Consider the following 13,249-nt stretch of genomic DNA (forward strand, 5'->3'; position numbering starts at 1 on the left):
GTTGCAGCATTAGGAAGGTTGCGAGCCACTGTGCTGGAGTCTCCCTGGTTTATTCCAGTCAAGAGTAGTATCTCTAGTGTTTTGGAGAATGAGGACCGAGCTCGGTGCTTTCAGTCCCCCCAGCAGTGACTGTCCTGTGGGAAGGAGAGGCTGCAGATCCAGTGCCTCACTAGGATGGATGTAAGCTCTCCTCACCTCACCACAGGGGCAGGACTGACTGCTTATGCTGTTTCTAAACTCAGCTTGTCTAAAGCCAAATCATCTCATCCAGCCGTCCCTAGACTGTGTGACGTGTGACTGGTCTTCAAGCCTTGACACTACCTTATTCTCAAATGTGCAACCTCTAAAGGTGGCGCCTAGTTCTCGGCCCTCTGAGATAGAGCAGCAGAGTGAAGTACGGCCGGCTCCATGGCTGTCCTGCCATACGTGAGCTGCTGCTCATTGTCACTGACTCCTTTCCTTCACAGCGCCATAAAGACATTGTTTACTGCTGTCTTCCAGTACTGTCACACAGTGGCGAGCCACTGCAGTTTCTGCTTTTTACAGTTGGTGGGAATTAACAGAATCGTGTTTTGTTTTGTTTTCTGAGACATTTGTAAAAATATGTTCTCATGGTAACAGTCTCAGTGAATCCATCTTGGCAACCACTGTGCCACTTTTGTCTCTGTCTGATGTAGAAGAGACACTGTAAGGGACTTCCTAATAGATTTGCTTAAGAGCCATTAAGTCACACAAGTAGAATTTAGCAGGAGTGTTGCCTGCAAAGTATCAGAAGTGAGTAGTTGCTAACAAAGCCTGCTAGAGATAATTTAGGATGTTGGGTGTAAACGTTTGTTCACCAGGGCTCACCAGCTAGCTGTTAGGCCCCATTCCCAAAACAACGGAAACACCTGGCTTAGAACCCCAGTCCTATAACAGACTGAGGAGCCTGCAGGACCATGACCACCACGGCCCCAGAGCTCTTAGGAAGAAAAGCATAATTGAGTTAGGTGTGCAGGATGACCCTGGGTGACAGCTATTCAGAAATCAACACTAATGTACTTAAAATGGCTCTAGCTTTGCTGTGTTAATCCTCCATTTGCCTAAGTGAACAGACTTGCAGTCTGTTCACTTAAATCTCCTGTCCATTTAAATTGTTCACAGTTAACCAGGAACTGAGAGAGATTTATGGATGCATATGTGGAATGTACAAAGCCTAAGATGTATATAAGTTAGTAACATCTTTATTCCACCGCTCCGCTTTGGACATTAGCTGCAGTCTGCCTTGTGCTTTTTTTTTTTTTTTTGTATTCTCTCAGTAAAGAGCTTTCTCCTTATTTCCTCAAGTGGGGGGGGGGGCATATTTCTGCAGCATGTTGATAGATCTCATTTGTAGTCCCAGGAGTAAATGTGCCACAAATGGTGACATTCCCATAGGAGGTCACTCAGCACTCACCCCGTGCTCCCTGGAGATTACCAAGGCCAGTGCTCAGAGGTCATTGCACTTTAAAAGCTAGTGTTTGTCTGACAGTGGTGCATATTGATAATCCCTGCATTCAGAAGGCTAAGGAAGAATGTAGGTTTGGTCCATAGCAAGACCTTATCTGAACAAGAAACAGGACCAGGCATGGTGGCACACACCTTTAATCCCAGGATTTTGGGGAGAGGCAAGTTGAACTGAGTTCAAGGTGGCCTGGTCTATATAGTGAGTTCCCGGCCAGCCAGGGCTACAGTGAGACACTGTCTCAAACCAAGAGAAACAAACAAGTAAAGACCCTTTTATTGGGGGAGGTGAGGGAAGGAAGAAGGGGAGGGAGTACTGGGGCTTAGTGTGTAAAATGAAGAAAAAAAAAGAAGAAAAGACTTCCAGCAGAAGCATGGAGATGGTAGAGCATGGTGTCCCTGACGTGTGGCTTGTATTTCAGCTCCACTGGCAGTCACTTCTCTATGTTGGGCATTGGGGACATTGTGATGCCTGGCCTCCTCTTATGCTTTGTCCTTCGCTATGACAACTACAAGAAACAAGCTAGTGGCGACTCCTGTGGTGCCCCTGGTCCGGCTAACATCTCTGGGCGCATGCAGAAGGTCTCCTACTTCCACTGCACCCTCATCGGGTACTTTGTAGGTAAGGAAGGCCAGCAAGAAAGTGGCCAGGCCCCTTGCTCCTTCCCCAGACAGACTCACGGTGAAACCAGCCAAGTCTCTGGCTGCTGACAGAAGAGCAGTAACCTTACTTATACCCAAAGGGCCCTTGAGGGTCTGTGCTGTGTGCTGTGTGCCGTGCCTGAGTCCTCAGTCCAACACACACAGCATGCTGAGAGGCTAGCCACAGATAGCCACAGAGGCTAGTCCTTTTTCTTTGTTGTTTACCTCCATTGGTTCCAGTGCATACATCCCTCCATCCAACACACAAAACAAACCAGGAAGAAACAGTTGTTACCAGACCAGAAATAGAAATAGTGCACACACGCAAGCACACACACTCACGCTTGCCCTCTCCTGCTGCTGAAGTGTAAAAGCACCTCGCCTTCACTGACTGGCACAACCCTGAGGCCCTGTCAGTCTGTAAACCCTTAGGGGTCAGGCTAGTATTACCCATCTAGCATGTAAGGAGGCTGAGAGGGGAGCGCTTAGGCGTGGTTGTGAGGCTTTGTAAAGTACCTTAAGTCGACCAGCCTGTCCGCAAAGCAGCCAGGTGGCAAAGGGTCTCTTTCCTTTCCTGGCCACTCAGCCAGTCACCAATGTCTTCTCTCCTAGGTCTGCTCACTGCAACTGTGGCATCTCGAATCCACCGAGCCGCCCAGCCTGCCCTCCTCTACTTGGTGCCATTCACCTTATTGCCACTCCTCACCATGGCCTACTTAAAGGTGAGAGCAGCAGTGGCAGGAGCCTGTAACTTGCACCCTTGGTTTTAAGTAGACTGCTTAGAGCTGTTGACAGGAAGGGCTAATGATTACATCACTACATAGTACAGGTCAGTGATTAATTGAAATCACAGTCATCCTGTTGGGACTTCTTGCTTTGATAATAGCAACACAGTAGGGCCAAGTGCACTGGTGCTCTCAAAAGGCCTGGCTTGGGAGAACTTTGAGTTCAGGACCAGCCTGGGTAACTTAGTAAGGCCTGGAGCTCAGAAAGGCCCTGGGGTCAGTGTCCCTCACCGAGTACCTCACCAGACCAGTGGCTCCCTTGTCCCTGATGGCTTTTAATACTAACTTTATTTGGGATAAATTATTTAATATTGAGGCTGGAAAGATACCTCAGTGGTTCAGAGTCCTTACTGTTCTTGGAGAGGCTTAGCTTCAGTTCCCAGCACTTGTGTGGCAGCTCAAAACCATCTGTATGTAACTGTAGTTCTTCAGGACTCTGTGGGCACCAGACACGCACGCTATACATACATGCATGCAGGCAAAATACTCAGACACATAAAAATAAATATTTACTATATTAAGGCAGTATATAACCCCTGTCCCCCATATCCCTAATTTAGAGTAATTCCTTTTTTCTTTTTTAAAGGGTTTTGTTGTTTTTGAGTCAGGGTCTCAAAATGTAGCTCTAGTTGGTCTGGAACTGCCTATGTAGACCAGGTTGGCCTACTCACAGGGATCCACCTGCCTCTGCCTTCTGACTGGATATACCACCGTACACATTTATGTGTGTGTATCCATGTCAGCCCGAGACCGACAGAGGTCTCGGGAGAGATAGAACTTCCCTCAGGGCTCAGGGTGGGTGTGTGAAGTCACCGGAGGCAAGGGTCTCCATGCTGCAGAGGCCTGGGCATCTTCAATGAATAAGGTTGTTGCCATGGTCATCACGGAAGCTTTCTCATGTGAGAAAGGACTGGTGCCTCTTGTTTGACCCTGAACTCATCCATGTCCCTTGTGTCTCCAGGGTGACTTACGAAGGATGTGGTCTGAGCCATTCCACTCCAAGTCCAGCAGCTCCCGGTTCCTGGAAGTATGATAGAGCGTGTGGCAAGTGACTAGAACATGGCCATTGCCTTCTCTCTCACCTCGGGTTTCGTTTCCTCTAAAAGCTGGCCTGGAATCAGAGGAGCTGCAGTGTGACTGGGGTTTGCGGCTGAAGGGAGAGCAGGAAGGTGCTGGAACCTGCGCGCCCTTCCCTTCCTCCCTGCACGCTGCGAGTGTGGATCCTTCCAGAAGTGACTGCCCTCCCCAGGTTTTTACAGATCTGACCAGACTGTTTTCTTTCGGGGAGCAGCAGAGCTGACTTATTAACTGCAAACAGCAAGGACTTGTTCTTGAATGTCGAACACTAAAATGATGGGGAAAAAAATAGCAAACCGAAGTTTCTTCAGTGAACCCTCCAAAACTTTGGGACCAGTTTCCTATGGGGGACTCATTTCAGAGACCTGGGACAGAAGTTCTGTCCTTTTTTTTTTTCTTTTTTTTTCTTTTTTTTTTTTTTTCTCTTTTTCTTTTTCCTTCTTTTGGATTTATTAAATATTTTCTGTGGTGTGAAGTGACTTATTAAATCCACAGACATTGAATGACTTCTTACAACATACACATAGAATTTGTTGTAATGACTGTGTCCACCCATGTTGGCCGTGAGCAAGGACATGGTTTTATACATACGTACATATATATATATACATTATATATATATATATATATATATATATATCCCCGCACATAGATATCTATGAGAAACAGTGACTAATCCTGCTAAGATCATGCCGTGTAGCAGACAGGGCTTGCTGAGTTTGAGCATGTGGAGCAGTTTCCTGTGGCACCCTTGCATAAGCTGCTGTCTCCCTCAGGAGTCTCCTGCAGTTGTAAACTGTGGCCACACCGAACCAATGGACCCACGAGCTCTGGGGACTCCTCCCTCTTTTGATTCGTGTAGCAAATTAGGGATAAAAGGTTTGATCTTTTTGACACTTTTCTTTTTACAGGCTTCTTGCAGTTTTTAGGAACCGCCTCTTGAACCGTGCATGTATTATAGCAGCCAGGTGTCTTTGTGCTTTCTGATCATAGTCATGTACTACCTGTAAATACATTTTTCTATTTTATATTTTTTTGTATTTTTTTTTGACATTTCGTTTCATTGGTGCGCTGTATTTTCCATGCCCTCACTCCTTTAAAAAAAAAAAAACAAAAAGGACAAAAGCAACACAATCCTGTCCTTGCTGTTGTGATTACAGTCTTGGGGACAAATGTCAGTTGCCTCTCTAAATAGGACTAAAGTCCACCAGCTGGAGCCAGAGCAGGCTGTATCATCTTTACAGGGCCGGGCACAGCAGTGACTAGGATAGAGTCTGCTCATCTTTATCTTGGCGACTCTCAGGCTGGTAAACTGATGTGTTTAGACAGACAGCGGGGCGTGGAGTCTATTCTTCCCTGGGGTCATCTCCAGCGTGGCCTGCCTGTGTGGTGAGTTGGTGCTGTTGACCCCAGGGCTGCTGTCATTCCAGCAGAGATCACAGCTCGTGTCCATCTTGTCTACAGAGCAGGATGCCATCATGATGTTGGGTTCCTCCATCATCTTCAAATTCTGCTGAAGGGTTTGAGGGTTTGGGATTTTGTCTCTAATAAATGACACCTTTTTCTAGCTTTTGTCGTGACTTCACTTTTGGTGGTTGGTGCCAAGTTTCTGTAACTTGCACTGTGACAGAGACTGATGGAAAAACCCTGTCCCCATAGTTGTCACCTGCAACTCTGGCTCCATCACATTGTAGAGGCTCCCATTGTCTACAGAGCTCACAACTGCATGTGGCATTGGCAAAGGCTGAAATAGGCCCCTGCATTTGGTGCAGGGGTTATGGAGGAGAGGGGACACCACTGTAAGAGCCAGGAATGCCTGGCACTTGGTCCCATCTTCAGAGGTTTTGAAGACTCCCCAAAAGCCTCGGCAGATGCCATAATTTCCTTCAGTTCTGAAAGGCCATCAGATGGAAGTGGGGCTTGGGGGACACTCAATCCCCTTCCTGTGCCTGCTACACCCTTGGGCTGCTCTTCCTGGTCACTCAAAGTAGAAGATTTCAATGTGTTCTTGTGTCTGTTAGGCAGGTTCTTTGCCAGTATCAGATTTGGTTCCCAAAGTGAAGTGTGCTCTGCTCAGACTGCCATAGAGTAGGCCATCTTCCGAGTAAGATGTGCCACATAGGGACAACAGTGCTGTATGGGACACCTGGAGCTATGGGGAAACTTCCTCCACATCTGGCCAGCACAGGCCTCCATCACCCAGGCAGGCTACTGTACTCACAAGACAAAGGGGTGACAGTGTTCTAGTAGAGCATTCCTTACGGCTCACCACGTCAGCCTGTGTGAAACCCTGCGGTTTGGGAAACGCCAATTTTCAGAGCCCAGAAATAAAATGGGTTTTTAAAAATTTGTTTCGTTTTATCTGCAGGTCTTAAGGGCACTGTGTGCATGCCTGATGCCCATGGAGGCCAGAATGTTCCAGCTCCCCAGAATCTGGAGTCATAGATGGTTGTGAACTATCTTGTAGATGCCAGAAACCAAATCTGAGTCCTCCGCAAGTGCCCTTTGTTTTAAAAATGTGTATGGGTCTCCTCCCTCCCCCCGAATGTATGTATGTATGTATGTGAATACATGTGTGCCTGGTGGCCACAGAGGACATCGGGTTCCTCTGGAACTGGAACTAGGAGTGTTTGCAAGCTGCCATGTGGGTGCTGAGAATCAAACCCATGTCCTTTGCAAGAAGACATACTCTTAACTGCGGAACCTCCTCTCCAGCCTCTTGGAGGTGTTTACACAGGAGCCAGCAGTACACGCTCACTCTCCAGGGCACACTGCTCAGCCTCACCAGTGTGCCCATTTCTTCGGCACCTATGGCAGGGAGATTCTCCTTGGAACAGCGGTCCCTAACGCCTCAGCAGGAGAGGAAGGCAGTCATTTGAAACTTGGAGATAATGTCTACAGTCAAGCTGCTCCTGAGAAGGAGTGGAAACTCAGACTTGCCTGGGTTTACATTCAGTCTCCCTTTTGTTTTCATCTGCTTCCCCAGAGAACCCGCTGTCCTTCCCATCCTTATAGGACATTCAATCGTGTGTCAGTACTTACATTGACAGGCACTGGGTATTCACACAAACCAAGCTGAATATCCAGGTCCCCTCACTGTGGTGGTCAAGTCAGTAAGGGGCAGCAGGGCTTGAACACTTGAGTGGCAGCCAACCCTATGTACAAGGATGTAGTCACATGCCAGCTCCGTGTTGAGCTCAATAGAAGATCCCATGGCTTGATCACTGCCTGTTCTCTGCCTCACTGTCAATAGCAAAACATCCCGGGTCCCGTGTGGCAGAGCTAGACATGCTGGCTAAGAGAGGACTGAACAGGCTGGTGCAGAAGCCAGGGCTCGGTTAGATGTAACATAGAAATGACTACAGAAAGAAAACACTGTAGCAGCTTGCGACACCTTAACCTTTAACCACAACAGGGCTCCTAAGTCTGTCTTAGTCATTCCCCTGCCAAGAGGGTGTGACAGCCCTGTGTGTGGCACTTAAATCTGGTCACACTGGTGTGTGGTTGCTTAGGTTTTTGAGTCATACTAACTGTGGCAACCTATATAAGAACATCACAGATCAAAAGAATTACAAATTCTAGCAAGGAAGCTTGGAATGGTAGTCCATGTCTTTTTTTTTTTTTTTTTTTTTGGAGACAGGGTTTCTCTGTGTAGTCCTGGCTGTCCTGGAATTCGCTCTGTAGACCAGACTGGCCTTGAACTCACAGAGATCTCCCTGCCTCTGCTTCCTGTGCACTCTGGACAGAAAGGTCATGAATTTAGGCCAACCTAGGCTACAGAGCAAGACTGTCTCAAAAAAAAAAAAAAAAAAGAGCTCTGGTTTGGCCGTTTCCCTGTTGGGTAGACCATGTGAAACTTGGTTTTCCCGAAAGAGAGGCACTGGAGGTCTCAAACCATGAGCCTCAGCTTTTCTGAGTCCCACGGAGACAGGATGGGGCTGTTGGACAGGGGTGGAAATAACACTGAGGCGCAGGCTGGGGGGGGCTGCACCTCATAAGAAGTGAAAGCAGTGGGTATCATAGGACAAAGCAGCATGGCTGCAGCCAGCATTCCAGGCCCTGGGTGCCCGCTCCTCTGCCTCACCCTGATGCCATGCCCACGTGGGAGGCAGAGTGCAGCCCAGGACCACACAGCTAGAATGTGGTGGAACCGGGCCTGCTGCCCTGAGACCCTAAGGACAGATGGTGGGAGGAACGAGGCCATCAACCTGGGGAAACTTAATGAGTGGCTAACAACAGCCACCAGGCAAAAAAAAAAGTCCTCTACTCACAGAGAAGGCTTTAACCATTCCCACATTGGGCCCCTCACAATCCCTTGTGCCTTTGAACACAATGCACACACAAAGCTTTAAAAATAAAATAAAAATAAAACTACATGTGAACAAACAGTGGTTTTTCCCAGTCATGAGGTCGCAGCCTTACACAAGCCAGGAGTCCCTAGGAAGGAAGCAGCAGGACACACATGCCCAGCCACAAGGTCCCAGCAGATCTGTGGCCAGTGTGAAGACAGCAGCTGCTGAGACCTCTGAGATCCCCATCCCACCAGACAGAAGCTTAAACACATCAATGAGAGGGGTGTCCCAAGTGACAACCAAATTAAAAAAAAAAAAAAAACACAGGCAGTGATAGGAATCTGCCATGTGTCTGAGGAAGGGCCCCCATGAGCCACCGTTAAGCACAGTTAAAACCACTGGCTGCTGGAGATGAGGCCCGAATGATAGATGCTACTTTTACAGAGGGCCAAGTTCCCAGCACCCATAGGACTGCTCACAACTGCCTAGTAATAGGACCTCGTGTGTGTGTGTGTGTGTGTCCTCTAATGGAGATTAGAGGATAATTCATTAGCCCGTTTCTGTCCTCCCCTTGCTGAGGCAGGGTCTCTGACTTTGGCTGCATACTTCAGCCTGGCTGGCCCCTGAGCCTCAGCAGTTGTCTCTGCCTGCCATGTCACTATAGGGGTACCTGGGTTAGGTGTACACTGCCGTATCTGGCTGCTCTGTGGGTTGCAGGGATTAAACTTGGGTCACCAAACTTGGACACCTAGTGTTTTTACTGCTAAAGGACATTTTTACATTTAAAGGACAGCCCTCTGCAGAATGTATACACTCTGTTCAAGTCCTCAGAACACACACTTGAACAGAAATTGGGATTGAGTACTCAAAGGCAATCTGTTCCATTGGAAGTGGCTCAGGTGTGAAGCCATAGAGGCGTCTAGATCATTGTCTTTTTTTTTATTACTTAGACATATGCATGCATGTGTCTGCACATCTACCATACTGCATGTGTGGAGCTCAGAACAGGGCTGCCTTATTTGTGAGACAGATACTCATGTGTTGCCTAGGCTGCCCTCCTGCCCTGATCCTCCTGTCTTCCACCTCCTGAGCAGCTAGGACAACAGGTTTAGGTCCTCACACCTAGCTACATTCAAGACCTTGTTTTTTACACATGGTCTCACTTTGCAGCCCTGACTAGCCAAAAACTCACTATGTAGACCAGGCTGGTGATGGGGGATGTCCTGTATGCAGTGAATATATGCTTCTCTTATTGATTGATGAATAGAACTATTTCAGCCAATGGGCAGGCAGGACGTAGCCAGGCAGGAAGTATAGGTAGGGCTACCAGACTAGGAGAATGCTGAGAAGAGGAACACAGAGAGGAGCCACCAGGGAGATGCCATGTAGCTACCAGGGAAGAGGATTGCCCAGGTGTTCTCCAGTAAATCTATGTAAGAGAGAGTTAGCCAGTAAGAAACCTGAGCCATCGGTCAAACAGTTTATAATTAATATAAGCCTCAGTGTGTTTATTTGGGAACTAAACTGCTGCAGGACCAGGTGAAACAGAAACCCCATCTACAGCCTCAAACTCAGAGATCCTCCTGCACCTGCCACCTGAGTGCTGGGATTAAAGGTGTGTGCCACCACATGCAACATTCAAGACTTTAAAGTAGCTATTATCCAAGATTCACAGGAAAATACACTCAGAATAAATGAACAAGTAGAAACTGTCTGTAAAAATATAACAACGAGGCTGGAGAGATGGCTCAGTGGTTAAGAGCACTGGCTTCTCTTCCAGAGATCCAGGTCCTGAGTTCAATTCCCAGCAAACACATGGTGGCTCACAACCATCTATAATGAGATCTTGTGCCCTCTTCTGGCCTGCAGGCATACATGCAGACAGAACACTATATACAAGAAAAAAAAAGCACTGGCTGCTCTTACGGAGGACCCAGGTTTGAGTCCCACATGGCAGCTTGTAACCCAAGGATCTTCTGCCCTCTTCTGGCCTCTGTAGGCACTGCATGCACATCATGCAGAGAGAGGTTTGTGTGCAAGCAAAACACAGAATAAATAATTCTAACTGGGCATAGTGGACCACTTTACTCCCAGCACTTGGAGGGCAGAGGCAGACAGAGCTCTGTGAATTCGAGGCCAGCCTGCTCTACATAGTAAGTTCCTGAACAGCCAGAGCTACATAGTGAGACCCTGTCTTAAAAAAACAAGTACAGTAACAAGAGAACCAAATTGGCCAGTCCTGGTGTTTGAGTGACTCCCAGGGCCCAGCAAGGGACTTAGTTTCCAAAGCCTCGCACTAGAATATGGCTCAGTTTCCATTTCACACTAACTCGGGGGGCAGAATGGTTTGTATAGTGAATTCCAGGCCAGCCATGACCTAGAGTGAGACCCGGTTTGAAATTGTTTCTTGTTTTTAAGTTTCTTTAGACATGAAGAGGAGGACACAACACTACAGAGCCACAGCCCCCGCTGACCACCTGACTGCCTGGGGTGTCTATTGAGTGAGCAACAGTCAGAGAACTCCCAAGTGTCCCAGGGGCTGCAGCTCCCACTGCCTGTGTGGCCTGTCTTGCGCCTTCCTGCGTGCCTCAGCCCAGAAGCCCTTGGCTCAACGTCTTGCCAGCTGGTTTTACTGCTATTTTCATCAACACTGCAGTGGCCTTAGGAAATGGGTCAAGAAACCCAGAAAGTCCCAGATAGATGAAAAAGAAAATCACCTCATACTTGGGAAACTGAAGCAAGAGGATCACTGCAGGTTCAAGGCCAGCCTGAGCTACAGGGCAAGATCCCATCTCAAAAAATGTATATATATATGTGTGTGTGTGTGTGTGTGTGTGTGTGTGTGTGTGTGTAAGATACTATTTAGATGGGCAGTGGTGGTACACACCTTTAATCCCAGAACTTGCAAAGCAGAAGCGGAGATCTCTGATTTGGAGGCTAGCCTGATCTACAGAATGAGATCCAGGACAGCGAGGGCTACACAGAGAATCCCTGTCTCAAAAAAAAAAAAAAAAAGCTACACATGACAAGCATATAGAGAGACACATACGTGCACATATATGATAATGGTGGGGTGGGAAAGGACGCCACACTTAAGGACTTTGTAAGTGTGGGAACTAAAATTGGAAAACTTGAAAGCAACAGCAGGCAGAGCAGACGGCTCAGCACTTGCCACACAAGCATGAGGACCCAGCACCCATATAAAAGCTAAGCATAGCACACACCTGGAATCACAGCACTGAGTAGGGACACAGACAGGAAGATCACTGGGGCTTCCTGGTTGCCAGCCTAGCTTCAGCTTTGGTGAGAGTCCCTGTCTCAAGGGAATCATCTATAGCCCTCCCTCTCCCTCTCCCTCCCCCTCTCCCTCTCTCTCTCTCTCTCCTTACCCCTCTCTGTACAGGAATCAACTCAGAATGGACCAAAGACATTTTGTTTTCTGAGATACGGTCCTTACTATGTGACCCTGGCTGGCCTAGAACTTGCTCTGTAGAGCAGGGTGGCCTCTAACTCAAGAAATCCATCTGCCTCTGCCTCTGGAGTGCTTGGATAAAAGGTATGCAAATTTTTTAAGATAGGGTCTCACTGTGTAGCCCTGGCTAGCCCGGAACTTACTGTGCAGTCCAAGCTGGCTTAAAACTCCCAGAGAGCTGCCCATCTCTGCCTGCCACGTGCATGCACCACTACACCTGGCTTAGGACCAAAGACTTCTGTGTGACAGTGAGACTTTGAGGTGTCACCACAAGGAAGACACGCCTGAGCAGGAGTCCTGTATCTCAGGACAGCAAAACAAGCACCAGAGGGCACAGGTGCACCCAGCTAAAAAGTGTCTGCACCACTAAGGAGGCAAAGCACCTGCCCAGTGTGGGTGAAGCCATGAGCTCAGCCAGCAAGTGCATGGTGGGCAAAGGCGAATGTCACCCAGACTGGCACCCTGATTCCAGAGAAGAAAACTAATGCAAGCTGTCCTCTGACCTCCACGCTGTGGCATGAACATGCCTGCACACACACACAATTTAAAACTTAAAATACGATGGCTGGAGTGGTGCAAACCTTTTATCCCAGAACTTGGAAGGCAGAAGCAGAGGTCTCTGTAAGTTTGAGGCCAGTCTGGTCTACACAGAGAGGTCTAGGACAGCCAGGGCAATATAGAGAGACCATTTCTGAAAGGGCAAAAAAGAAAACGAAACCTAGACAATATAAAATAGCCCACAATACAAATTTCAATGACTGTTGTCCAGTTTAAAAAAAAAAATCGGGCTGGAGAGATGGCTCAGCGGTTGAGAGCACTGACTGTTCTTCAGAGGTCCTGAGTTCAATACCCAGCAACCATGCCTTGAATGAGATCTGCATGCAGGCAGAAGACTGTATACATAATACAATCTTTTTTTAAAAGTAAAAAGAAAAAAAAATCAATGGGCCAGGTGTTGGTGACGCACGCCTTTAACCCCAGCACTCAGGAGGCAGAGGCAGACAGATCTCTGTGAGTTGGAGACCAGCCTGGTCTCCAGAGCGAGTGCCAGGAGAGGCTCCAAAGCTACACAGAGAAACCCTGTCTCAAAAAACCAAAAAAATAATAAAAGAAAAATAAAAAAAATAAAATCAATGGGTATGTGCAGAAACAGTAATTCATGACCCCAAAGGAAAAGAAACCAACCCCAGAGATGTTCAGCGATAGAGACAGTCAAGTAGTGTGTTTAAGCCAGGCGTTGGTGGTGCACACCTTTAATCCCAGCACTCGGGAGGCAGAGGCAGGAGGATCTCTGTGAGTTTGAGGCCAGCTTGGTCTACAAGAGCTAGTTCCAGGACAGCCTCCAAAGCCACAGAGAAATCCTGTCTCGAGGAAAACAAAAAAACAAAACAAAACAAAAAAAAGGTGTTGTCCCAACCTGCAGGACATCAACCTGGGGCAAGAGTCAGGGATAGGGAATGGGGACAAGAGACGCAGAAAGAACGACCACAAGTCAGGAT

General features: G+C 47.8%; 1 protein-coding gene across 2 annotated transcripts in view; it reads left to right on the forward strand.

Moving 5' to 3' along the window:
• Positions 1-5,553, forward strand: part of Sppl3 (signal peptide peptidase like 3) — an 87,304-nt gene extending 81,751 nt beyond the window's left edge. The window contains exons 8-10 of one of the 2 annotated variants that reach the window (XM_027416033.2): positions 1,905-2,104; positions 2,737-2,846; positions 3,871-3,942. In XM_027416033.2, coding sequence (XP_027271834.1) covers positions 1,905-2,104; positions 2,737-2,846; positions 3,871-3,942 — 382 coding nt within the window. Of the gene's footprint in view, positions 1-1,904; positions 2,105-2,736; positions 2,847-3,870 lie in introns of both variants that reach the window. The other variant, XM_027416032.2, reaches the window with a different exon arrangement.
• Positions 5,554-13,249: the final 7,696 nt, after the last annotated feature.

This window comes from Cricetulus griseus, chromosome 4 (assembly GCF_003668045.3).
Source record: "Cricetulus griseus strain 17A/GY chromosome 4, alternate assembly CriGri-PICRH-1.0, whole genome shotgun sequence".
NCBI classification, from domain to species: Eukaryota; Metazoa; Chordata; class Mammalia; order Rodentia; family Cricetidae; genus Cricetulus; species Cricetulus griseus.